This window comes from Bos taurus, chromosome 17 (assembly GCF_002263795.3).
Source record: "Bos taurus isolate L1 Dominette 01449 registration number 42190680 breed Hereford chromosome 17, ARS-UCD2.0, whole genome shotgun sequence".
NCBI lineage: Eukaryota > Metazoa > Chordata > Mammalia > Artiodactyla > Bovidae > Bos > Bos taurus.
Genome location: NC_037344.1, coordinates 41,944,689 through 41,971,856, shown reverse-complemented (window position 1 = coordinate 41,971,856; position 27,168 = coordinate 41,944,689). Strand labels below are relative to the sequence as shown.

General features: G+C 37.9%; 1 protein-coding gene across 4 annotated transcripts in view; it reads left to right on the top strand.

The window, feature by feature from the left end:
- The first annotated feature begins 355 nt into the window (after nucleotides 1–355).
- The window catches only part of GRIA2 (glutamate ionotropic receptor AMPA type subunit 2), a 186,243-nt gene continuing 159,430 nt past the window's right edge, over nucleotides 356–27,168 (top strand). For 2 of the 4 annotated variants that reach the window (XM_005217677.5, XM_024977436.2), the window contains exons 1-2: nucleotides 356–869; nucleotides 1,419–1,559. In XM_005217677.5, coding sequence (XP_005217734.1) covers nucleotides 782–869; nucleotides 1,419–1,559 — 229 coding nt within the window. In that variant the 5' untranslated portion in view covers nucleotides 356–781. 4 annotated transcript variants of the gene reach the window in all.

Genomic DNA, 27,168 nt, shown 5'->3' with positions numbered 1-27,168 from the left:
AAGACAGCAGGGCCTGGTGAGAGAACGCTTCACCGCCAACGGCAATTAGCAGTTCGGCTTCTGCACGGCAGCCGGAAGTGGGCTTTGCTGCATTTGGTCCAGGCTGGAGCATCTATCTCCGCTGCAGTGGCCGCGGAGGCACAAAGGTAGCGCGGAAGGGAGTGGGGCGCTGTCCGCGGTGCTGAAAGGCATATCCCTGGTGGGCGCGACAGCTCGCGAGACCCGAGGTCTCTCCCGGGGGGCAGCGGCGGCCAGGCTCCGAGCCTCGCTCCCAGCCCTGCGCACGCGAGACGCCGGGGCGCGGGGGTGGGCGGGGGAGGGGTGCTCCAGCCGCCCCCCGCGCCTCGCGCACGCGCGCCGGGCCCGCCTGCCAGTCTGTGACTCGCGTGTGTCTGTGTGTGTGTATGTGTGTGTGTGTGCGCGCGCGCGCGTGTGAGAGAGGGGAGAGGGAGAAGCGCGCGAGGGTGAGTGTGTGAGCGCATGGGAGGGTGCTGAGTGTTCCGAGGCGCTGGGACCACAGCGGCAGCTTGCTGGAAACTGCATCTAGCCGGTCCTCCGGACTTCGGAGCAGGCGCGGGGCGCAGGGCGGCAGCCACCCGCAGGACCTGGAAATAGGGATTCTTCTGCCTCCACTTCTGGTTTTTAGCAGCTTGGTGCTAAATTGCTGTCTCAAAATGCAGAGGATCTAATTTGCCCAGGAAAACGGCTAAAGAAGGAAGAGGAGGAAAAGGAAAAAAAAAAAAAGAAAGGGTATTTTGTGGATGCTCTACTTTTCTTGGAAATGCAAAAGATTATGCATATATCTGTCCTCCTTTCTCCTGTTTTGTGGGGACTGATTTTTGGTGTCTCTTCTAACAGCATACAGATAGGTAGGTACCCTTTGTGCTCTGCTTTTGAATTGTGCATAATTTGGTGGTAATCTTTGTTCACGGTGGACAAATTAATTCATGTCATGTAGACTTATGTCATACCTTGACTGCATTCCAGATTTAAACTGCCTAAAATATACATGTTTTTCTTAGGATGAAGCAAAGGCAAAAGATTGTGTCTCTGATACAACAGAGAGAAAGGTCTTCTCTTTTAGAACCCCCAAATTTTATTCATTTCGCGTTAACAACATTTTCCCGTTTGTTCGGAATCTCTAGGGGTCTGAATGCACAGCTTGTGATCACTAGGGAAGGAGAACATTTCTGGCCACCCACCTGGCCCTCGAGCTCCTTCGTGTCTTGACCCGCTCCGTGTCTGGTCTATACCCTTTGGATATCTTCCCCAGCTCCCCTGTTGCCCGGGTCCAGGGATGTGTTTATTCGTCCTATTAACGTGAACCAGGGACTCCTGGGCAGTCCCCCGCTAGCGGGCTCCTCTCCTCCTCTCGGGCACTGACACTGTCCTCCTTGCTTGGTGTTTGTTCCTTGCAGGGGGGCTGTTTCCCAGGGGCGCCGATCAGGAATACAGTGCATTTCGTGTAGGGATGGTTCAGTTTTCCACTTCGGAGTTCAGACTGACACCCCACATCGACAATTTGGAGGTAGCCAACAGCTTCGCAGTCACCAACGCTTGTGAGTAATGAATATTCATGCCCTTTTGGGGGCCGCACGCGGAAAGCGGGCTGGTGTGTGTGTGTGTTTCTGCGTGTCAGTGTGCGGGTGTAGTGACTGCACACGCGCGTGCGTGTGACGGCGTCGGGAGAAAGTGGCTGCATTCTCGGGGACCCCAGCTGGCTGAGAGTTGGGGGCTGAAGGGGAAGCGAGAGCCAAGGGAGAGTGTGCGCACTAGGGAGGGGGGTGGGTGTTGGAGATCGAAGAGGCTTCCTTAGGTTCCGGGGGTTTTGGCTTGGCTGGAGTCTTCAAAAGAAGCCCCCTTCCTCTGCTGGCCTGGTGGCACCCCGCGCGCGGGGAACACGCGGTGCCCCAGGGCGCGCCGTCGGGCTGCTGGGTAGATCCCCCGGCCCCGGGGTGAAAACGGCAGGCCTCGCTCCGGGTCACTGTGTGAACCCCGCGAGCCTGTATTCTGCCCCAAGACGGGACATGTTGTCACATCGGTCCCATAGTCGGCCTGGGGTCGTTACATAAGGCCCACCGAAGGGTGCAGCGAGGCTGACGCAGGCCGGGCTACCCGTACAGTCTTTCCTCGCGGCCCCGGGATCCGCAGCCTGAGTCCCGGGGCGATCATGCGCCGGGCACCGTGGGCCCTCGCGGGCCGGGGGCTTTGTTCTCAAGTCGCGGGGCTCCCACAGAGGATGCGGGAGGAAAAGGACCTAAAAGAGGTGGCATGCACCGAGTTTGAAATCGAGAAGTAGTCAGCCGATCAGCCATTTTAGTCTTCGCAGCCATCCTGTTAGTCCCAGCGCGGCGTGCAGTACTTGGGGACCCGCTGCGAAGCTACATCCAGGCTTCAAAGTAATAGGATTCAAGCAATTAAGTCTCTCTCCGCACGGTTCAGTGGAAAGACCGGCTGGCCCGGGTCCAGGCGCGGCCACCCCAGCGCGGACGTGGGCGGTGCGGCTACCGCCGGACCCCCTGCCCTCTGCCGGCAGCTGCTATCCTGCCCTGGCGACGAGGTTGGGGCGACTCCTTTCTGAATTGATGTTCTTGGTGTTTATTTCAGAGTTGACAGTTTCGCGGGGGGATTTGCACATGGCTCACCTCCCACTTCGTCTTCCCTGTAAAGGACAGCGGAAAATTACCACCGAAGAATTCCAACTGCAGTGTTCCCACGTTAGGCAAACAACTGGTTATCATCCCACGTCCCCATGTTGAGCTTTAATCGTATATTCCATAGGTTAGCTTGATTGTAGTATCAGGAACATCCTCAGCTCGTTTTGAAACTGCCATCAACCAAATGAATGAAGGAATGAAACAACTCTTTTTGATAGAACAGGGGTCATTATTATGGAGCTGTTTGATGCTTAAAATTCAACTGTTTCTGAAAGCATATTTAAAAAGATTTCAGTGCTGTATATATATATATTTTTTTCACATGTTGATTTCAAGAGAGAAAAGGAACTGGGCATGATGGGAAGGAAGTGGGAGGAAGAGAGACTGAGACTTAAGTGAATATTCAGTTAAAAAAAAAAAATCTTCCTAAAAGAATGTAAGAATATCTTGAAAATTTTTAGCATGTAGATACACAAAGAAACCGGCTATAGTTTTTTTTTGAAGGCCTTTATAATTTGACCTATTTATCTACCAGAATTAGATTATTCATTTGAATTGATACCAGGTCTCTAGGTTTTTTTTTCCCCCTCTGAATTGTGAGTTTGACACACAATTGGTCTAAATATCCAACTGTTTGTAATTGTAAAATAGTGTGAAAATGCTGTGGAAAGTAATGAACCTAAACGCAAGACTAGGATTATTGGGAGGATTTAGGTTTTAAAAACTAGGTGAAAAGAATCGATATCTCTATGTTTTGAAAACGGTCAATGATGTAGAAGTTCATTCATTGGTGAGAATTATTCCAGGGCCTGGCTGAGAGCAGAGGAGTTAGGTCCACTGAAGGAAACGAGTATTTCCTCATTCCAAATGCTGAATGACTCTGCTGGGGCTTGTAAAGACTAAAGATTATGGTTAGTTAAGTGACTAGTTTAGGTCCTCAGTCTCAATATTTTTGAATAATTTATTTAATGTAAATTTTATTGAAATAAGATATGCAGACAGAAAATATACACATATTAAACAGATATAAATACATAAAGTTCCACAGAATGGATACATCCATGTAATAAGAGATGGATTTCATTAGAAAAACAGAAACACAATTTAATTTGCTTGACAATTCTAAACCATCCAAGTGAGTGGAATGAAAGTCATTCAGTTGTGTCAGACTCTGAGAACCCATGGACTATACAGTCCATGGAATTCTCCAGGCCAGAATACTGGAGTGGGTAGCCTTTCCCTTCTCCAAGGGATCTTCCCAACCCAGGGATCGAACCCAGGTCTCCTGCATTGCAGGTGGATTCTTTACCAGCTGAGCCACAAGGGAAGCCCAATTCTAAGAAAATGGGACAATCAAATCTTCATTTTGCATCGATATTTTGTTTTTCTCAGAAAATAAAACTGAAATAAAAGATTGTATGTCTCCATGTCACAAAGTTACTCCTGCATGGATTATTCAGTGACACTAAAATAAATGTCAGTGAGGATCTGAATGTATTTTCAAGTTTCTGGCATGGGAATTCAGAACCATGGCCTGTGCAACTGCTGTGCATAAGCAATCTTTTGATTGCTGAATAGAACTAGTTACAGAAGAAAAAATTCTATCACTCATTGAATAGAATTTCCTGGAGTTGACATTAGCTCATCTACTCAAAACTTAAGATTTTGGGGCTCAATTTCTTCATTTCTTTAGGAATTTTACAGTACAGAGTTTGCAAAATGAAATGAAGTGTTTGTATCCTTTTTTTTTCTTCTTTTTAAACCAAGAGTAATAGAGAATGTAAAATTATTTTATTTCTTTTCAGAGGGAGAGAGAGATCCTTACATATAAACTGCACTCACAAAGTGAGCAGTCCAGAAATGAGTGGAAATCTCTGATACCAAATTTATTAAAGATGAGTCTTGATCACTTAAATCCTGCTCAAGGCTTTTACTCCAATGCTTAGCCTTTTGTTTCCTTGGCTCCTCAGTCAGGGGAATCCTTGATTCTTTCCTTTATGAAGTGGGAGCAGCAGTGTCAAACATGTAGGTAGCGGAAACCAACCTGACTTTCTCCCATTTCCTACAGAAATCTAAGGAATTCTACTTCATAATTCTACCATTAAAATATGTATCATCAGTCAGCGTTCATAAAATAGCTTGCCCTTCCTCTGAGTTAAAGCATAAAAATCCCATAGGGTAAATTTAACCCTAAATGTAATATATAAATTTAATGTGTTAAGAAAGTAAAATTATGAATATTAATAATATAATTGTAAAATAGCAAAGACTTTAGTTTGCTAATTTAATTGTATTCCTGAGATGGAAGGGCTGCTTTGGGAATGCTGAGACTGACATGGCAGGACCCACTGAATGGGTTAAGGTTTTGCAAATGAAATGAAGTCATTGCATTCTGAACCCAGTAAATGCTGTGCAGGCTCTGAACTTCCTCCCATGCCCTCTTTCACAGTCACAGTGGGATAATTCAAGTACCTACTTGTTCCCATTTGTTTCCATGGTACCTGAGGAAATAAAGACAGATTTTCAGGTTTTTGCCTTCTCCTTTTTCTGCCTCCCTCCCCATTTCCTTTCTTCCTTCTTTCTTAGCTAGAGAGCCTACTAAGCTTTTATTTTTCTTCCCCTTCAAGCCTGCTCCAACTTAAGACTTCAACATGAGAAAGTCCATGAAACCAGAAAAATAAATAACAGCATCCGATGTTCAACAGTTAAGTCAGTGATGGGCCTCAAGAATTCCTTCCTTCCTCTCTCCTTTCCTTTTTCTCACCTCCCGCTTCAGCTTCAGTGTTTGTTGCGTACCTTCTAGTCATCAGAGAATAAATGAATGCTGTTCCTATAGTAACTCATTTTCCCTTAACCTTTCCCCTTAATTCTCTTTCCTATAGTTTTCAAATCCTTATGGGCCTGGAGGCCTTCCCTGTACACTGCCACTTGGTCTTGTCTAAGCAGTTTGGTCTGAGGATGTGATGATATTCTAATAGTTTTTCTACAAAAGCAATTTATTACAGTAACATTTTAATGAAAATAATAAATGTGATATTGACATGTATATGCACATATTGTTACATAGGTTAACAAAATCAACAGGTTTTAGGAAATAATAAATATTTTTACATTCTAAAAAGTTTTGATAAACTTTAATGTTGTGCTCATTATTAAAACTTGGTTAAAATAAAATTGTCTAAAAGAGCTATGAACATATTTGATCACATAGGGCTTTGGAATTAAAATTATTAAATGTCTTCTTCAAAATTGTTCCTATTTTTTAATGAATGACTGACAAATAGTTATTAACATATTTAAAAATAATTTAATACTTTGATATTTCAATTTCATAAAAAATAAATTGTAAAAATATTAAATTTAAAGAAATAGCCGATAAAAATCTGCTTTTTCTCTAAGCCAGTAGATGGAGATGTTGGAGAAAGCATAGTTCTTTCATAAAACTGTTGCGTACACTGAATACCCTTTGAAACACTGTAAACACATTTATTTAGAGAAATTGAAAAAATATGTATAAGTGGCATCTGTTTTAGAAAAATTCATTTAAAATGAGGTATTTGAAAAGTAACTCCCAATGCCTTTTAAAAAGAATGTCTTTGATTTTTTATTTTATTTTAAAAATAGATTATCTTAAATATCCTTGTGAATTTGATTCATAAAGAAATTCAGAAATAGCATTGATTATAAGACTCTTGGAAGAAAATATTCTAAAAGTATATTTTTTGGCTTTTTAACTTTGATTCTTCAGGTGTAATCTATTTATCTATTTATTTTATTGAAGTATATTTATTTCATTGAAGTACAACTAATTTGCAGTGTTGTGTTAGTTTTATATGTGCATGCATGCATGCTAAGTTGCTTCACTTTTGTCTGACTCTTTGCAACCCCATGGACTGTAGCCCTCCAGGCTTCTCTGTCCATGGTATTCTCCAGGTGAGACTACAGGAGTGGAGTTCCATGTCCTTCTCCAGAGTTTCATATGTACAGGAAAGTAATTCAGATAAATATATGTATGTATCCTTTTCCAGATTATTTTCCCTTATAGGTTATTATAAAATATTGGTTATAGTTTCCTGTACTATACAGTAAATCCTTCAGGTATTATTTTAAGGTATATTTCTTATCATTGCATTTTAGTCATGAATTATTGAGATGTGTATCTGCATTCATCATATTGATGCTTGCTAAATCTTTGTTACACTTTGCATGAATTTGTCTGTATGTGTGTGTGTGTAATTATATTGTAATTATGGATTATGAGTAGCTATAGTTTGGGTGAGCTATCATGTTCTTTATTCTGTCAAGATAATTACCAAAGCCTAGAGTTACCTATTTTAATGTATGCAAAAATTTTCATACAACCAGAATCAACTTGGATGCTCTTAAGCAATCATAAGAATTAGTACTGTACCAGAACACAATACCTTATAACCTGAGGTTAAATCTTTGATTATAATCAATTGGAGGTTACAAAGAATAAAATAGCTCTTTAAATGTAAGAATAATTAATTTGTTGTTGGATTTTTTTTTTTTTTTTGTAGTTAAGCTTTCATACTCCAAGTATCACAAGAGAGTTTTAGGAAAATCAGACATCATACTTATCAGAAATCAAAAAATGGTGTTGGTTGAAATATTCAGTTTAGGATATGAGAAACTAAATATTTAATTAGAAACGAGTATATGAAACTATAGGAACTTAATAGTAATCGGAATTTACTCTTATGCTATTATTGCTTTTTGAGGTCTTGCAGACTTCCACCTACTGAGTTGAGAAGTCTGGGGCTTTTCCCTTTCATATCAAGCCTTTACAATGAAGGGGTCGTTGCACCTTGACATTAAGACAATAGAATGCTGATTCATGTCAGAGCCTGTATCTTCTTGGAATTTCTTCCCAAAACCACCTTTCAAACTTCCTGGAGCCCGGACCATTTTAGGGAAGGCAGTAGAAGGCCAGTTGTTTCCTGGGTACTCTATCAGGTGTTGCTGTATGGTTGACTTTTCAGAGTGCGCTTTTTTATTTTTCCGCTCTTCTTCCTCTGTTCTTCTTTTCCCTTTTAAAAAGTCAGCGAAAGTGCTTTGCTTAATCTGTAAGGCAGGTGCTACTACAAGGAAGTAAACCTAAATTGAAATGTTTTTTTATTTTTTTAAGTAAGCAGAGGATATATTACATAGAGCTAAAATCTTGTATAAATAGTAGATTTAAATATTTTATTGGGATGCTAGTGGCCAGTGGGTATTTCCTTTCTTCTTTAATTGATTTCTACTGAAGATTCCCCAGACAAAATTGAAATTCCAGATTTTTTTTATTATGGCAATTTTCATTCAGAATTTCTGAGATTTTCTCTAATGATCTGAACAACTCATTGCCAAATGTCTTAAATGAATATGCCTCTTCAATAGGATAGGAAAAATCATTGTTGAATTAAAATCTACCCACAATTTCTTTCTCAAATCTCAAAATCACCTATAATTTAAAATTTTTCTAGCAATAAAGTATTTTTCAAAATAGATTTCACTAGTTTTGGAGAAAAATGAATCTGCTTCTTACAGTGGTATTTGTTAGTCTAAAACCTATTATTGTGGTTACTATTCAAAGTATCTTGTCATTTTTGATTATTACAATTTATAGAAACTTTTAAAATTAACATGGAGAATGAAAATATGCCTTTCTTAAAGTCACGGTCATGCCACTGTTGGCTTTGTATACGTCACGATTTTTAATCTATTAAACAGACTTCATATAGCAGAATTTCTTGGTATAGAATTATATTTACTAAATTCAGAATGTTGCTATTACTCTACATTTGGATTTTATAAGAAACAATTTCTTTGGTATCTGCCTCCAATATTATTCAGATAGAGGTGTGATGCATTTTTCATTTTCATCTACAAGTTAGATATGTTCAAAGTTATTATCTTTTCCCCTACAACTACATTGCTCTGTGTTAAAATGCTTTGCTGAAATAAATGTTGGGATGATGCAGAAGCCGTGTTGCAGTGGTTAGCCTACAGGACTCTATTCTCAGTACTCTGAGGCTGTGGGAGTGTCGGTCGTCCGTTTTTGTTTGAATTTTCACAAAACATGACTATACACATTCCTTGAATAGCCACAAAATTGTCTTAGTCTCCCCCCAGCCCCCATTCCCAGGATATTATATACCATGATTTTCTGTTAATTCTTTCATTTTTTAATTAAAAAATTAAAACATCAATATTTATTTTATTTTAAATTAATTTTATTGGAGTATATTTGATTTACAATGTTGTGTCGGTTTTAGGTGTATATGCAGAGTGATTCAGTATATATCTATTCTTTTCAGGTTCTTTAGCCATATAGGTCATTACAGAGTATTGAGTATAGTTCCCTGTGCTATTCACTAGGTTGTTATTAGTTATCTATTTTATATATGGTAGTGTTTATATGTCCGTCTCAATCTTCCAATTTAGCCCTTCCCACCCCCTTTTCCCTTTGGTAACCATAGTAAAATTTTTACAAAGCACCAAATTGCAAAAATATTTTTTCTTTTAGAGATATTAGACAATGAAAAATTTATAGACACAGTTTTTTTATGAACCAATTGCTCTAATATTTCCACTAATGGGTGTGATTCTTTTATATGTATGCCTTTTTTTTTTCATTTGTGTATGGGCAATTTATCATTACCACTTGTTTTCTTATAATTTAACTTTGTCCTATTTTTTATCCTATTGGTAATTTGCTTCAGCAAAAATGAAACCCAATTTGTAATTGTAGTTTTCTTCCTCATATATTAATTAACACAATATTTCAAAATTATCCAAAATGCTTACTACTAATCTGTAGCTTAAAGTTTAAAGACAGTTTTGAAATGTAGAGTCTTGACAGTTATAAGAATCTTCAACTGAATAGAATAAATAGGTGTGGGAGTCAGGGGTTTGTTATAGGAAGGGGATCTATGAGGACAGAGTTGCTTAGATTGTTTTAGTTTTCATCTCAACATTTCTCAAAAAATGACACATACCTGTCAGTTTTACTGTTTATTTAGATTGTCATACAGAATTTTACTTTATAGTTTTAAGTATGTTAACATCTACACTTTTTTTCCTGATTTTTATTCTAATATTTACAATATGAGCACATACTGAACTGAATTGAGAAATGCCTGCATTCTAATGTGTCTATAATACTTTGATTAGGGCATCATATTTCTACTGAGCTATTTACCCTTTGTGTAAAATTAATTTCAAACTGTAACCACTGTGGTATTCACTTACTTTATGCTACTCTAATTCTTACACTCTGAAATTCAGTGAAACTCAGAATGTGCAATTCAGTGCAAATATTTTTAGTCTAATCTTTATAAATACCAAGTGATACTGATGGAAATGATAGAAATGTATTTGTATAATCTGAGTATATCTATGCTTATTATGAAATCAGAATAAATGTTACCTAATTCTTCATCCCTGTAGCAGAATATGGTCTTAATCAATCATATCTAACTTCAGCATAAAATTGACTGAAACTCATGTTACATAATTTAAGAAAAGGTTTTCTCAGACCGTAAAACTTTTGCAGCTTATACTAAGGTTTTGCATTAAAATACTATTCTCTTTCAGAATTAGTATTCGTTTTACAATTTCCCTTGAATTAGCATTTGGTCCACTGCAGTAAGACTATGTCAACCATGTGATTATATATTTTTTATTACTTATGCAAGAATAAAAAGATAGGTTGAGCATTTTGAAATAATTGTTTTTTTACAAAAGGGAAAAAAAATATTTTTATTCATTGTGGATTGAAATTCCAAGATTTCTTTAAGTGTGGTGATGGTGCCATGGACAAACAGGGAAATCTCCGAGAGGCAGCCTAACTTGATGTGTAGTAGACAAAGGAGTAGGAATTTGGAACTGGAAATTTTTTTCTTTTCATTATCTCTTGGTTTAAGCTTCTTCTTTACCTGGTGTTTGCTTAGTTTGCATGTCTGCAGTCAGGCTTCTACACTACCACTGAGCTAGTACAAAACAATGAATTCTTATCATAATATTACTTTTGATGGATACAATTGGCTGCTGCTGCTTCTGCTGCTAAGTCGTTTCAGTCGTGTCCGACCCTGTGCGACCCCATAGATGGCAGCCCACCAGGCTCCCCTATCCCTAGTTCCAGAGGGAGACGAGAAAGAAAAGAAGCCTTCTGGATCTTTTATAGGCAAAAACACCACTTTCAGGCAGTTTATTATTTAGGGCTGGTTAAAAAAAAAAAAAGTCATTCTTGTTACTCATGAGGTAAACTAAAACACTGTAGCTAAAAATATGTAATATGGAAGAAATATACTACTAGAGTTCGAATTTATGAGTTATAACAAACTATATCTCCTACATGGGGTTCTTGAGACATTGTAGGAACACATCAACTGATGGGGTTTATTTGCAGAACACAGAAAAGTTTGTCTTTTTTGTTTGTATTCTGATGGTGACTTATTGTTCTTCTTTAACATCTAGATAGTAGTTTTAACAATCCTAGGTATATATTAAAATGTGTTAGCATGTCTTACGAGAATATTTAACAAAATTAATGATACTTCTTGAACAATATGTAGTTTTTGTCATTAATTATGCAAAAAATCATTAAAGCACAGTTTGGGACTGAAATGCAGGACGTAATGAGCAGTTTCAATTTGAAGAATAAGAATGATCAGGAAAGGGGAATCAGTTTTATCGACATACTGGGAAATGTCATCTACATTTTAGTGGTACTCATTTGGAGTATTTTAAAGATATTCTTTAAAGGTTTCATGTAAGTTATTTGTTAGGAATTGCAGATTTTAAGGGATTGTCTGTTTTCAATAATCCAGCTACCACGGAAGCAGCTTTTGCAATTCTCAAGTGGGAGAGGGGCTTCTCTTTAAGAAAGTTCTGGAAGTGCTGATCTCCAGGAGTGGTAGGAAGTGTGTGTTTGCTAGTTTTTCTTGAAAGACACAGTTCAACTTAGGACATGAGTTTTCAATTTATTTATGTCTTATCCTTTGTTTGGGAGGGATTGAAAAATTTCAATCTTGTTTTTAGTTTATGTATGAAATGGAGATATTGAACTTTATGATTCCCCAGCACTTTACTGTTTGTAGCTTTATTTGTTTTATCAGTTTTTTTTTTTTTTTTTTTTTAGTTTTTATTAGTCTGCAATGTTATTACTAATTTTCATGTGGAGAGGAAATTTTAGGAACAGAGGCAAGATTCAGAGGAAGTATCAAGGTGCTACATAGTTTCAGTTTTTTCCTTTGTCTCTCAGAACACAGGCAAGTCAAAATCATCATCTTAATGATAAATATTCTTTGGAAGGAAAGATGCTGAAGCTGAAACTGCAGCACTTTGGCCATCTCATGCAAAGAGTTGACTCATTGGAAAAGACTCTGATTCTGGGAGGAATTGGGGGCAGGAGGAGAAGGGGACGACAGAGGATGAGATGGCTGGATGGCATCACCGACTCGATAGACGTGAGTTTGAGTGAACTCCGGGAGTTAGTGATGGACAGGGAGGCCTGGCATACTGCGATTCATTGGGTCACAAAGAGTCGGACACACTGAGTGACTGAAGTGAACTGAACTGAATGATAAATGTGGAAGTGCTTTGTGTACGGAAATGAAAGACATTGATTCTTTGTAGTTTGCAGCCATGGTACCGTAAGACACAAAGTAGCATTAGTCGAATCTGAACTTGGAATGAAATTCTGATCTTACTGTTAGATGTGTGACATTGGACAAGTTTAGTGCACTCTAAGTCTCTGTTTCCACCTTTGTAAAAAGGAATCATGTTATAGGACTATTTTGAAAATAGAGAATAGGCATAAAAGACTATGTGTTTGGTGCATCTAAGTGCATTGTAATTAGTGGACTTTATCACTTTCAGTATTGGGGTCTTTGGCTGGTTTTGATAAACACTTGTTGAGGACAGAGAAAAATGCATTTCTAGTTTCTTGCTGGAATCTTCTGTTTCTTGTGCACCAGGGCAGGACTGTTTGGTGACAAAGGAGAAACCAATGAAGCAAACCACATATGTCATTTAAGGATATGGTTAACGCATTGAAAGAGGAGAATGGTTTTCAAAAGCTGAGATGCTGAAACTCAAGCAGTGTTACATCTTTTCTTTTGTCACATGCCACTTCCATGAGGATGTTCAATAATTTGGAGCTCTTTCATTCCCGGTGAATCTTGCAGCACATAATTAAGATACGTCCACACATTGTCTAACTGCACATTTTAGATTCCTCATGGTTTATTTCACCTAATTAATCAAATTATATCTATTTAAATGAAAAGCAGATGAGAGAATACAAGCTTTAGAACCAGAGTTTGAATATGATTTGTTGCTTTGTGACACAAGACATGTTTTATTTTCTCTTTGTGGAATAAGGCTGTTTCCTCAGCCTTATTATTCCTAATGACATGTAGATGTCATTATTGGGGGTTTAAATGAGAAAATAAGTGCCTTGATTAGTTTGTCCTAAGTGATCCCAATATGCCCTTCTTTCCTGGATCTCAGCCCTTTACAATGAATGGAATAGCGTGCTCAGATTAGTAAAGGAGAATAACATAGAGATCATTGCCTTCAGAGAGCTTATATGTTTGGTAACTTTACATTTATATATCACTTTTATCTTTTCAAAACACTTTCATAGCTGTTTGGTCTTCACTGTAGCTCTCTGCAGTTTATAGGATAAATGAAATTATTATTCATTCATTTCCAGATGAGAAAGCAAATTTAAGTGAGTTCTTCTAACCTGCTTTAAATTTGTGGAGGAACTTCTTTTGCTTTTTTTTTTTTTTTTGCATATGTGCCTATTTGATTTTAACTTACTATTTTCACTTTTAACTATAGAAGAACATAAAAGCAGACACCACCACATTTTAAAAAATAGTTGCTTAGTATTCTCTTTCTTAAGTTTCCTTGCTTTGGTCATTTTGATTTTTTCCCTTTATTTTTCATTTCTACAAATATTGCTCTGGTGATCATTCTTTTATACCTTTACCTCTGTTTGTGGATATGTATCTGTGGGAAAACTCCTGGAAATATAAGTGCTGGGTACATTTGGAGTTTTGTTGGGCATTGCTCGCCAGAAAAGGTTGTGCTCATTCAAGAGAATTGAGCTGAGCTTCTGTGAACCTCCCACTTCAGGAGGACAGGTTTCCTGTGCCCCTATCGTTGTGCTGCTCCTCTTGTCTGTTGCATCCACTCTAGTGATGGAACCTTCTTGCTAAGCTGCTGAACTGGAATTAATCAGAGGCAAGATCTTGGCCAGATTTTAGAAATTCAGCTGCAGGCATCAAACTGAAGAACTCAAGACTCTGCCTGGAATGCCCTCCCTCAGTCCTCATTAGATCAACTGGCTGGATGACTACTTTGGCCCAGCTCCGGGGAAACTTCTTTTAGACAAAAAAGTTCTATTTTAACATCTACTATGTGCTTGTCCTCTGTTATGGATATTGAGAATCTAAAGAAGGTTAAGTTGTAATCCATGTCCTTGAAAAGTTTACACTGTAATTGCTGAAAAAAAAATGTTTAAAAATGCACTGGGCTTTATTATGCAAAACAAGTATGCACACTGTTTTATTGAAACAGAGAAATCCAATTCTGAAAAGTAAGAAAATTGGTAAACATGGTAATGTACTGCTGAAAATCTTGGCCTTCTTCAAGAAAGAAGTAGAATGGAATTGGGCAAGAGCATGATTTCTGAAATCAAAAGACAGAATTCAAGTCTAACATCTAACTCTCATCTTATAAGGTAAAGCAATGAAAACCATATTACTTAGCATTTATAAAATTTTCTATCCTTTCTGACAACTTTGGAATAATAATGGTATCTATAAAATAAAGTTTGATAATGAAAATTACACATAGGCATCTGATTTATAGTTTAAATATGTATGCTTACTAAATCATAGCCTTAAAATGTATTTTGAAGAAAACCAAATTCAATGACAAAATAATTGGAAGAATGGAGACCTGCTTCCTTTCTTCTTTTCTTTCTTCCTTTCATCCCTCTTTCTTTCTTGAAGGATTTAGAATATTAATGTTTCTTCAAAAATCAATAAACAATCAATATGAAAGAATAAATACATCTGCTGCAGCCTGAGTCAGAGTTGTTCCCAATGTCCGATTGCAGTGTAGCAGTATATTAAAATAAGCAGATTGGGTGTGATATGATGGCTCCAAAATTTACCAGTTGTTTGACTTTGTATGTGTAAGTTTAACTTTCTAATCCTCTTTCTTCCTCTGTAAAATGGAGGTTATTATAATACCTGCCTCATAATGAAATTGTCAGATTCAGATGGTAATCACTGCCCTATATAACACAGAGATTGATGCTGCTAATTTCACTGATTTCCAGTCCCCTGAGTGCACATTAATTATATACACTTAGCTCCATGCTTGTAGATTCATGGAAGGGAAGTAGCTATGGAGATCTAATAGAGCTTGCTGTGTCATTTTCAAATTAATAAGCTTCTTTAATACAACCATTTGAGCTAATAGTGGAGACTAGAGCTTTATTGTTCTCATTTTTAGAATACTAATAAATACGCACAAATAAGAATGATGGTGGTGGTTCTCCATGATGAGGGTGACATCCGACCTGGGACTGGCTCTTCCTGTTGTGGCTTCTTCCCTGTGGATCAGTCCTCTGCCTCTTAATGCTGGTCGAGAGGCCCTTTCACACTTTACCAGGAAGTTCCTGCCTCAGAGTGAATAAGGGAGGCTATTTGCCTGTTCCTTGTCTGTCAGAAAGGTCTTGAAATTGAAAAATTTTCAAATAGTTTCTTGTCCAGAGATTATTTTCTTTGGAGAATGGAAGAACAATTTTTGAGGAGATGTAATCACTAAGGAAGTCCCATGAATGAGTTAAATAATTTCCTGGTTTATAAACCATTCGCTCCCTTACTCTGCATTGACTTTCCTTACTCTGAGCCTTCCTCGTGTTGCAGAAAACGGCAGTGTGGAGACTGTTTCATGTAGGGAGGTAAGAACTTGGGTCAGAATTACTCTTCTAAAGCAAAGGCACGTGTTTATACGTTGTATTGGTGACTTTGGATTTACGCCTGAAGTAGGAAACATTGGGAAAAAAATCAAATGCTTGTCTTCAGGGTGCTGCCATCCCCGTTGCTTATGTGCATCAAAATCTATCACAGGATTCTCTTCTTTCTTTACCGTTTCTCAAACTTCAGTAGATACCTATTTAACGCCAGTCTTCTAGGTCATGTCTCAGGTGACAAAGAACAGGATAAGTTTCCATTTTGGAAATTATTCATGGGTGCAGAATTATATTTATGGCAAAAGTAGAAATAATCCAGTAGAAAATCTACCTGATTTTCTTATTATTTTAGAATGTGAAGAATAGTCATTGTTTCCAGGTCATTTGTAAATATTCTCCTATAACTTGGAACTATATTTGAATCAAAGTGTCTTAAAGAGCAGATATGGTAATTCTAAAAATTATGAAGAAAACATAAAAGAGATGGAAGCTAAAGCCATTGTCTTGCACACTGACTTAGAATATGTTGTTGAAAATGGGGTGATTAAATGAGGAATTGGTGATATTAATGGTGGTGTGCATTTCAGATCTTTTAAAAGCAATTTTAATTTTTGAATCATGTTTGGAGATGATAATTTATGTTTTATTTTGCAGGTTTTTCCTTTTTTTGGCTTCTCTGCCACATGTTCTTCAATTTAGTTTGAAATATCATGGAGACACACCTTGCTAGCTCTCTTGTAGCTATACACATAACTTTAGGAACTTGAAAATTTCAAGTGGCAAAATCTTGAATATCTGAAAAATATGATTCGGGTTTAACATAAGAGAAAAAATTATATAAAAGGATTAAAATATTTGTTAGCAATAGCTTTTAGGTATTGTGGGTGATTTAAAACTTATAACCTGCAAAAATGAGAACTTAGATTCTAAAGGCTTATGTTTTGAAATTTAAACATTATGAAATAAGTAACTCATGGTAATCTTTAAACTTTACAAAAAGGGTATAATAATTGCTGTCTGTGTCTCTTCTCCTCTAATTCCGCTTCTCTCAGATCATGATCATCAGTGGTTTACAGAAATGCTGGTATCATAAACACACTGTTCTTTCTGTATCTTGGTAATTTCCTATATTAACATAAATTGGAGACTTCTTTTATCTGCAGTTTCCTCCTTCTTTAGGGTTCCCACATGGTATTCTGCTGTTATTTATTCTGTCATTTGTTGATAACTTCCAACTTTTCCTGACTGTATTAATAATATGTGCAGATAGGTTTGCAGAATTAATTTCTATGAGTGGTATATCTCAGTCAAAGGATGTTTGCATTTAAAATTTTGCTGAATATTCAAAAAGATACATGATGTACATTCCTACCTAAAGCATAGGAGTGTGCCTACTCTCATCTGCTCTCAGGAGTAGTATACAAAGTTGACCTTGTTTAGGCTTTGTTATTGTTATTTCACTGCTTAAATTTACAGCAATAAGTTTTGACTAAAGTTAAATATTTCTCACCACATTATTTGCCTTTCTGTATGTAAGTGTGTGTGTGTGCTTGTGCTCAAACTCTTTGCCCATGTTTCTCTTGGGCTGTGGCTCTATTTATTATTTAGCGATATGATATCTGTTAAAATAATATGTACTTGTCACAAGTTGTTACCATCTTACCCAGATTTTTTAATTGAAGTATAGTTGATTTACAATGTTGTGCTAATTTCTGCTATAGAGCAGAGTGACTCAGTTATATATGCATTCTTTTTCATATTCTTTTCCATTATGGTTTATCACAGCATACTGAATATAGTTCCCTGTATAGTAGGACCTTGCTGTTTATCCATCCTATATATAATAGTTTGCATTGGATAATCTCAAAGTCTCAACCTATTCCTCCCCCACCTCCTTACCCCTTGACAATCACAAGTCTGTTCTTTATGTCATTTTTCTTTTAATCTGTTCATGATTTTTTTAAAATCATATTCTTAAATTTCCTGTAGTCAAATTTGGAGATTTTTTATTTTATTACTTTAGGATTTTTGTGCCTTGCTCAGAAAGCCTTTTCCCATTCAAGGTGCTTTAAAGAAAAAGAACTGCTTTTCCTTTTATTTAATACCCATCCTATTTTGGTTTCAAGATTAAAAATGAATGTTTCATCTGGATTTATTTGGTATAAATACTAAAACAGGTATACAGCTTCTTTCATAAATTTAGCCAAATTTCATAGCCTATAAACAATCTAATTTTCTCCCTGCTTGATTTGAAATGCCGTCAGAAATCCTAAATTGTTCCTCAGGAATTTAAAGACAAACAGGGAACTTATACAGAAAACAAGATAAATAAGATTAAAACTCTATTACAGGCAAAGGAATGTAAGTTCTGTAAGGCACTTGTTTCCTGAGTAATGCTGTCTCTATAAATTGTGCTTCTGTGTCATTGTGGTCTCAGATCAACAAAAAGGATGTCAAACGGAAGGTTCACTGAGCCCCGAGGGATAAATAGAGGACTGTGTAATGCTTTTGGCTTGCGTTACAGTCCTAATATCACTTAAATGGACTGCTGGTTTGCGTATTTCTTAACCTATTTCAAGGCTTGAGTAATGGGTTATGATTATTACTTGGTTTCTGAATGTCACTTTGAAGACAACTTAGTGTAAAATTCAAGTGTTCACAAATAAAATATTAAAACTAGAGACTGCAATTCAATAAAAGTAAAGAATTCACATGCTCATGGTTTTATTAACTAATATAAAGTTGCAGCCTCAGTTTGTCTTAAAAACTAGTTATGTGGTCTCTCTAAAGCCAGTATCAAGCAACTCAATTAAGGTATAAATCTGATTTAAACTGGAATACTAGATGCAATACTAAACTGTTACTTTCATCAATAAATAATTTCCGTTTGCCTTAAGGTGTATGACATGCACTGTGTATTTTTGTCCAAACATCAGGGAATTTGTACATTTTTCATGATAACATTTTGTGGAACTCTGAACTTAATGTGGCCTTGAAGTGCCTTTCTATGATTTTTAAAATGAAAAGATTCTGACTTTCAAGAAACAGTTTCATAAAATGTATTTTATTAAGTGTCTTTAAGATTCTACTCATTTGTTTATATTTATAATATAAATATAATATAAATATTTATAATACCCTTTGTTGAATAGAAAAATATTACCTGGGTGAAAATGTAAAAAAAAAATTGCATCAACAGAACCACAGTGTTCATTCTTTATGCTAATACTTTAAACAAATTGAATATTTTGCAAACATTGACTTGATGTCATCTCTTACATCATTCCTAAAGGCAGAGGAAAGTAAGAAAAAGCCATTTGATGCCAGGATACTAAAGATGCTGATATACCATAAAGAGTGTCCATAATGCAATTCTAGTCTTATAGTTGAGCAGGACCAAGGTATGCTAAGCAGACAAATTTTTCTAAAAGATTCCATGGAACACAGACCTCTTCTCTTTTAAGGGACAACTTCTGCTTTTCTTGGTGTTTTTGTTTGTTTATTTGTTTGTTTTACTTAACACTTGTGTCTAAATGGATAATAAAATATGTCAGAATAGCTTTTTTGTTTTGATTTAAGAACCTCAAAGTTTGATTTACTTTTCCATTTAATTTTCTTTGATAGTGATGGTTTAGTCACTAAGTCATGTCCGACTATTGTGACCTCTTGGACTGTAGCTTGTCAGGCTCCTCTATGCATAGGATTTTCCAGGCAAGAATACCAGAGTAGGTAGCCATTTCCTTCTCCAAGGTATCTTCCTGGCTCAGGAACTGAACCCAGGTCTCTTGCACAGATTCTTTACCAACTGAACTGAGCTACCAGGGAAGCCCTTAATTTTCTTTGGCACATTCAAATTTCAAAGCACTCTATAACCATATTTGTCTTGTTTCCATTCATTTTTATTTATCTCTAAGTTTTTTTCAGGTTGCTTGTGCATCATAATGTTTCTCAGGTGAATTTAAATCTTCCTCCAAAATTAATATAAAAACTTTATGGAGTTCTGAGTAGACAGTTCTTCTAATTCTAAAAGTACTTATTAAGGTGGAAAATTTGGAAAACACAAAAGAAAATAAAAATCAGCATTCATTTTACTCAAGGAATAATCATTTTTTAATATTTACCCATGTTCTTTTGTACTTAATGTCATGCTCAGATCTTTTTGATGGTGGTAAAGCCATGTGTAAACTTGATTTTCATGGCTTTGTAATATTGATCTGTAGCTTAATTAGTCAGCTCCTATTTTTACAGATTTTATTTGAATCCTTATTTTATCCATATATTGCTGCAAATGAAAATCATCTTTGTATGTATTTTCCCTCATTTCTGATGATTGAAGTATTATTACGGGATAAAAGGTCATCAAGCATTTAGTTAAGTTTTTCTGATTAACACAAAGGAAATCCACACCAATTTATAAGCCTATCAGCAGTCTATGAAAATCCTAATTTCTCAGCATCATTGCTATTTTTAACCAGGGATCAAAAATATTTGGGAAAAAAAAGTTAAAGTTCTCAAAAGCAAACCTGAATTTACCTTTTATGGGCAACTACTTGCATAGAATTTGCATTATATTAAATATTAAGAGATGATTTAAATTGTATGGGTCTGTAGGTTATATGCAAATACAATTAATATATATTTTATACAAGGGACTTGAGCATCCTTAGGTTTTGGTATCCAAGGGCCAGTTCCCCGTGGATTCCAAGCGACGACTATATTCACATCCTTCATCTTTGCTGTCTCCTTCTTTTAGGAGAGTCTTTCTATGTTGCCAGCATACTTGGATCTTTTATTAATATATCTCTTTGATATTTCACCATAGTCATATGGCTTTTGAATTTTGAAAGTGAAGATTACCATAAACTTCATTTCTAGGATCTTAACTCTAAGAATGAGCCAGGTTGAGGCTTCACCTATGTTTCACCAGTTATACCACTAGTGATCAAATAGGCTAAAAATATTAGGTAGAAAATATATTAAGAATTTAGTAGAAGAAAGAGAGCCCTGGAGATTTTGGGGTTTTATTTTAGTTGTTAATTTTTCCTTTTTCTTGGTAATAATGGAGATCCCTAGCTTTAGAAAATGAAAGAACAACTTTCATGACTAGGTAACCACATGAATGATGCATTTTGGCTGGGAGAAAGGACAGCTCCTGAAATATTAATGATATATTTTCTGGTAAAATTCAGGAAGGCAGATTTGAATGCTTTCTGATGACAGAGGCTCTGCTGAGGTTACCAGTGTCACATAACTCTTCAGAAGAGTATAACACTCCTTTTAGAAAAGTATGGTTGATTTTCCTTATTCACTGTAGTTGGTCTACAAATCACTGTGAACACTGAATCAGTGAATACTGAACATTGCTCCTGGGATATATAGAACCTCTGGTCACAACATTGTCATCAGTTGATCAATACATGACTTTGATGTGTTTCTCTGTTTCAGATACCTTATTGAATATATATTGTTGATGCCCTAATGTTGAACTTGTGGCCAGAAGCACTATTAACTCACACCTGGACAAAGATGAAATAACAGTCACTAATGCAGAATGCATAAACCTAATGCCTAATATTGTTGAAGTCATCACTCACATTTACCTGCTCATCTGTTTTCCTTATGCTACTGTTCACTCTTGGCTGTTTGTATTGGTTCTATCATTACTTACAAATATGTTTCTCTTATCCCAGTGATTCTCTGTGGTTTTCAAAACTCCACAAAGGCTGTATTTTCATGTAGCCATACAATGGCTAGCTAGGGAAAAGGACAGATGTTTGGTCAAGCATTATTAGGTATAGCTATTCAAGATAGTCTCAGAATTTATTGGCTTTCTCTTTAGCCAAACATATGCCCTCTTGCTCTCAGGAACACAAGACTTCAGCACTGTGCTTTGGGCCATTTTAAACAGCACAGGCACTCATAAAAAGTGCAAAAATGCAAAAAAAAAAACTTGGCACTACATAAACTGGGAAAGAGACATTTGTATATAGTATGAGGGCTGGAGCAAGAGGCAGTGCCATCTTATTTGACCTCAGCTGGGCAACCTGAGTATTAGGTGACCCCTCTACATACCTGTGAATCACTGCAAAAAACCCTGCAGGTATTAACTGTATGTGTGTGTTAGTCGCATAGTTGTGTCTGACTCTTTGCAACCCCATGGATTGGGGTTGCCAGGCTCCTCTGTCCATGGAATTCTCCAGGCAAGAATACTGGAGTGGGTTGCCATTTCCTTCTCCAGGTATTGATTAAGGGTTTATAAACAGATTTGAGTGAGTAGGCAAAGTTGTACATACAAAATTTGTGAATGATGAGAATTGACTCTATTTGTTTGATTTAAATCAGTTTTGGCAAGTCAAATGGCTCTCTATGTCCTTTGATAGTCTGCTAGGGCTTAAAAGATTTCACCTAGCTTTGAAATGTTTGTAAATACCTATGCTGATAAAGCACCTCAGATTTGAAAGGATGAGAAACCAACATTACTTTAAACTCTGTTGAAGGAGTCGAAAGGAGAAGAAAATACTTTTTCCTACAAATTCAAGTTCATGATGGCACAGCTGAAGGACAAACATTTTTCTTTCCTTAATAAATGTCCTCTAAATGTGAAAAGCCTAAAGCACTGAAGGGCATTAAGCTCCTTTGATGTGTTGAGGAAGCAATCATTCTTGTGAGTTGTGTCGTCCTGGGTTATTTTCCACTTGTGTTTTGCCAGGCTTCTCACCAGGAAGGTCAAAGTGCCAAAGGAGATAAAGAAAAGGTGGGAGGTGATGGTGGCTGTGTGTGTCTGTACACCATGTGCACATGATTTGGCTACATGTGGTGATGGAGTCAGGCTTCACATGGGCTTTATGGAATCTGGTATTTCTCCTGTCTCTTGTGAAGGATAGTTGTAAGTACAGGGGTCGTGGTGAGGAATCCTGGGGAGGTGTGGTCCTCTGATACTGGTATCAGGGTGGGGTGAGTGATAACAAATCCATAAGCAGAAAAGACACACTTACAGATTGGGCTATGTGTTTGAAAAGGAAATCCCCATATGATGGGAGAACCGGATGGAGAAACTGAGACCAGGCAGAGAGAGTCACCTGAGAGGTGAAGGTTTGGGGACAGAGCAGCCCTGGCAGGGAAGCTGGTTCACACACTGGTTCCTGTACAGGGAGAGCAGGAAGGAGCAAAGAAAGAGGCAGATGCTTCAGACTGGAAGATTTGGCTTTAATTAACAAGGAACTTGACCTAGGAGATGTCATGTGCAGCCTGGAGGGAAGTGGATCTTCCGCCCTGCCCAGCAGAACCTTCAAGGTTTATACAGAAGCCTTCCTGGGTTCAGTCACGTGCACCATCCAGAAGTCCTTAGCCCCGCTTCACTTCTCTCAAGGCTGTGTCCTTGAAGGGCTTCTGGGCAGGAAGTGTGAGCGGGAGGTACTGTCCAAGGATATGGAGAGGGGAAGGGGCCACTAATCACCCAGGTCCAGCTGGAGGCTCCACTGAAATCATGTCTTCTTGATGATTCTCTTCAGTAAGGGGACAGGGAAGACCTACGGGAGAAAGACATGCAACCTCTCCCAAGAAGGCAGGCAGCCTGCATGCAGCATGGTGGGCAAGCAGAGGGCCAGCCAGGGAGCTGGGATACCGCAGGAGGGAAAGCACAGGTCTACTAAGCCCTGGTTTAACTTAGGCATATTCAAGATTCATAGGCACCTCAGACTGCAAGGTAAACCTAACGGCAACTCCAAGATCTTAACCCTCTAACTCCTCAGCTTCGTCAGAGCAAATGACAGCGAGAATATTCACTGAGATGGAGCAGGTTCTGTTTCCACACTCACGGAACCGTTTGATGAGGACAGAAGAGCTTCATTTGAGGGCACTTGGGTTTTTCTTCTTTTTAGGGGAAATGGTCACCTGTATATTATGAATAGAAATGCCTCAAGAAATGTCTTAGGCTGGTTTCTGATGCTAATGGGTCCTTGTGTTCTGTGGGTTGTGCATTAGTTTGTATATACGAGGCAATTATGCTGTCATGAAGTTATAAATCAAGACCTTCAAACTTTGTCCCTTACATGGCATAGAAACTCTTTTCTGAGCATCTGTTTGTCTCTGACTTGACAGTCTTCACTGTGAGACCCAGGGGATCATGGACTGCATGGCTGTGGCCTGGGGTCCCCATGCCCCTCTCCAGCTCTAAGGCTGAGACAGGGTCAGTTGGTGGCTATGAGGATGAAGGTGCTCCCAGAAGCCAGGTGATTCACTGGTTGTGTGAATAGCCTCTACTCTGAAAGCAAGGTGGAGAGAAATGTGCAATTTAATTGGCTCATCCTCATCTTAAAAAAAAAAAAGTTAAAGTTAAATTTGCTCATCTTTTCATCTGTCTTCTGGCTGAATGTAGTCTTTGGTAGAAAAAAAATAGCTGCTTAAAACCCCACAATATCAGAAAGATTGTCAGTTTTCTAAAAGTTTGTGTTATGCTGGATTCATTTCTCTCATGGACAAAAGCAGGCATCCACACAGAAAGTGGGGATCTTACCACACAAACAGTAGCAGGCGCACAGAGTGGGTACACAGATCTTTTAGGGAAGCTGCATCTCTCACCATCATCCGCAAACCAGCTACTACTTTCTTTCCAGGTAATAATTAAGTTGCATCATGTACTCAGGGTGTGTTTACACTGTCAGGTTTAATTTGTGTCCAAGGAACCCTGCCTTTCTTGTGAGGGAACCCACTCCGTTTTCCCTTTCTCTTTATGTGAGTGATAAGAGACTCAGACTTCCATGTCATTCAAAGACATAGCATCCCATCTAAGACCCCGAGGCCTCTTGACTCTTATCCTATATCTCTCTTTGGGATTTTTATGTTTCTGCATGGGTTAGGAACAAGGTCTCCTTGGGTGAGCTGTTAGAACTGAATGACTTTATAAAATGCAACGACTAGGAGACTTTGTTGCATTATTAGACATAAGTGAAATGAAATCCAACTGTAGACCTCAGGAGCCCAGGATGGAAGTTATGCTAAACAACACAGATAGTAACTTGTCTGTCTTTGGTGATGATTTCTAGGAAGAAAGATTTCAAGAAGTCTTTGGGTGGTCAGTTGAATCACCCAATAACTCTTGTCAGAAAGTTCTGCCTTCTGTCTAGCTGAATTTTCTCTTGCTATAATTTACACATTGTTTCTTTTAATAAGCCTCTAAGGAAGAGACAGAAAGATCTCTGCTTCTGATAAGGTCATGACTTCCTCTACCTGAGAATAGCACATGAACCACTCTTGTTTTCTGTGTAAGGAACTCAGCTCTTCTCACAGCGCACGACCTTGTTCTCTGGCTTCTTTTTCTCACTATGAATGACCTCATTCCAACTTTGCTTTACTTAAAAAATATTAATTGAAGTCTACAAGGTGAAAATTCTAGCTAATTTTTATAGTGGTAGGGGCTTCCCGTCACATCTTTCATTGAATACCTTCTACACACACACTAGGTACATGTCTGGGTATCTTGCTAATGTGAGAATCAGGAGATATGACCGTAAGCTCTTTCTTTCATAGACTCTAAACACAAGGCTATTTCCCTATTTCATCAATCACAAAGATCTCTCCACTTTCTATAGATCCATGTATGAGACGTATGAAGGGACACAGTTTCCCATTTTCAAGTCTTCAGTGTGTTCGTCTTCTGTCTTATGTGCTGGGAGAAGATGACTTTGAGTGCCTTCCTTCAGAGAACCTGGCACAAAGGTCCAGGAAACACCCCCGCAAAGTATGTGCTGATTATGCAGAGCATCGGGCATTCTGACAGAAGCTTACCTGATGAGTCCCAAGTGTTACAGACGATCATCTTTACCTAGATGAGGCAAAATAAAATGAGTAGCCAAGAAAAATGCTCTTACTTGCTAGTGAAAAAAAATGAATTAAATCATAATTAATATAATTGCAAATTAAATTGTTAAAAAGGTAGCTTTCAGTTTTGACCGCTAGTTTTATTATAAGAATATAAAAATGCAAAGTGAAGTAGAGAGAAAATGAAAGATGAGAATTTAAACTTAATGTATTTTTATACTGAGTCTGAGAACATGTTTTCCTGAAGCACTTAAGGAAACAGTAAAGATCAAGAATGATACCCACTCAGTCTTTCTAAAGAGAAAAACCAGTCTGAAGCTCAGAAGTGAAAACCCCTACAGAAGTATTAAAAAAAACCTGTGAATTGTACATAACTTCATCTTAATTTTAATACTTGATCTTACAGAGTACTTAATTAAATATGCAGCCCACAGCCACTTTGTTGTTCAGTCGGCAAGTCATGTCCAACTCTCTGTCACCCCTTGGACCATAGCCTGCTCTACGGGACTCTGTATGTGCCCCACCCCCACCACAGAAGACTTGTCAGGTTAGCTCAGGACTGGGACCGGACCAGCAGTGTGGGAAGGTCACTTGGAGCGGTGGCTGCTGGCACAAGCTCAGCTGCTGGCTGCAGGGTGATTTGGGGGTGCCGTACCGGTCCTGCTCTGAGCCCTGGGGAGAAAGCTGAGGTCTGAAATCTCCAACCAAAATGAAGACAGAGTTGAGTTCTGACTGAACGGGAATTTCAGATTTTAAACCAGAGCAAGGACGCAAGCAAGGGCGTGCAAGGAATTGGATTTCGGGGAGCGGAGTTGGTGACGGGGGCAAAGGGAAGTCATCATGCAGGCGGCATGTACTGTTATTGGGAGGAAGCCGTAGGGTCTGACTCTGGTTTACAAGACAGAGATGCCTGATCTTTGTTTTTGTTGTTCTCTCTGGGAAATTATCTGTTATCATTTTATCATGTATCAACTCTGCCAAATTTATGACTTCCTCCCTCCACATCTCGGGGAATGAATTCTCTGCTCTAGTCCATATTATCTGTTCTCCCTTTTCTTCTAAAAATATTTTCAGCACTTCTTATGCAACAGACACCGTGGTAAGGGATAAGAAACTGCCATCAAGGGCTCTGCAGTCTTGGAAGGGGCTTTGTGAACATCTAAAGCTGTTTTAAAATTCCTGTGCAATTCCTGTGTGATGAACCTTCAGGTTTTCCTCTGACTGTTCAAGAACTTCCTATAAACTAAATATAGACAATTGTTATTTTTCAATCACACATCAGTAAAGTTGAGGAAAAAATCTTTCTCTTCCTCTCTCTTTCTCTGTACATATGTACATATATATATATTTTTAAAGGTATATTATATTTAAAAGATAATATATATATTTACATGGGCTTCTCAGGTAGCACTAGTGGTAAAGAACTTGCCTATCAATGCAGGTGATGTAAGAGATGCAGTTTTGATCCCTGGGTTGGGAAGATCCTCTGGAGGAGGGCATGGCAACCCACTTCAGTATTCTTGCATGGAGAATCCCATGTACAGAGGAGCCTGGAGGGCTACAGTCCATAGGGTTGCAAAAAGTTGGATACGACTGAAGCGACTTAGCCGCATGCATTTATTTACGTATAATTAAAATTATATAATTATATATATAATTATATATATATGAAGTATATATATTTATACA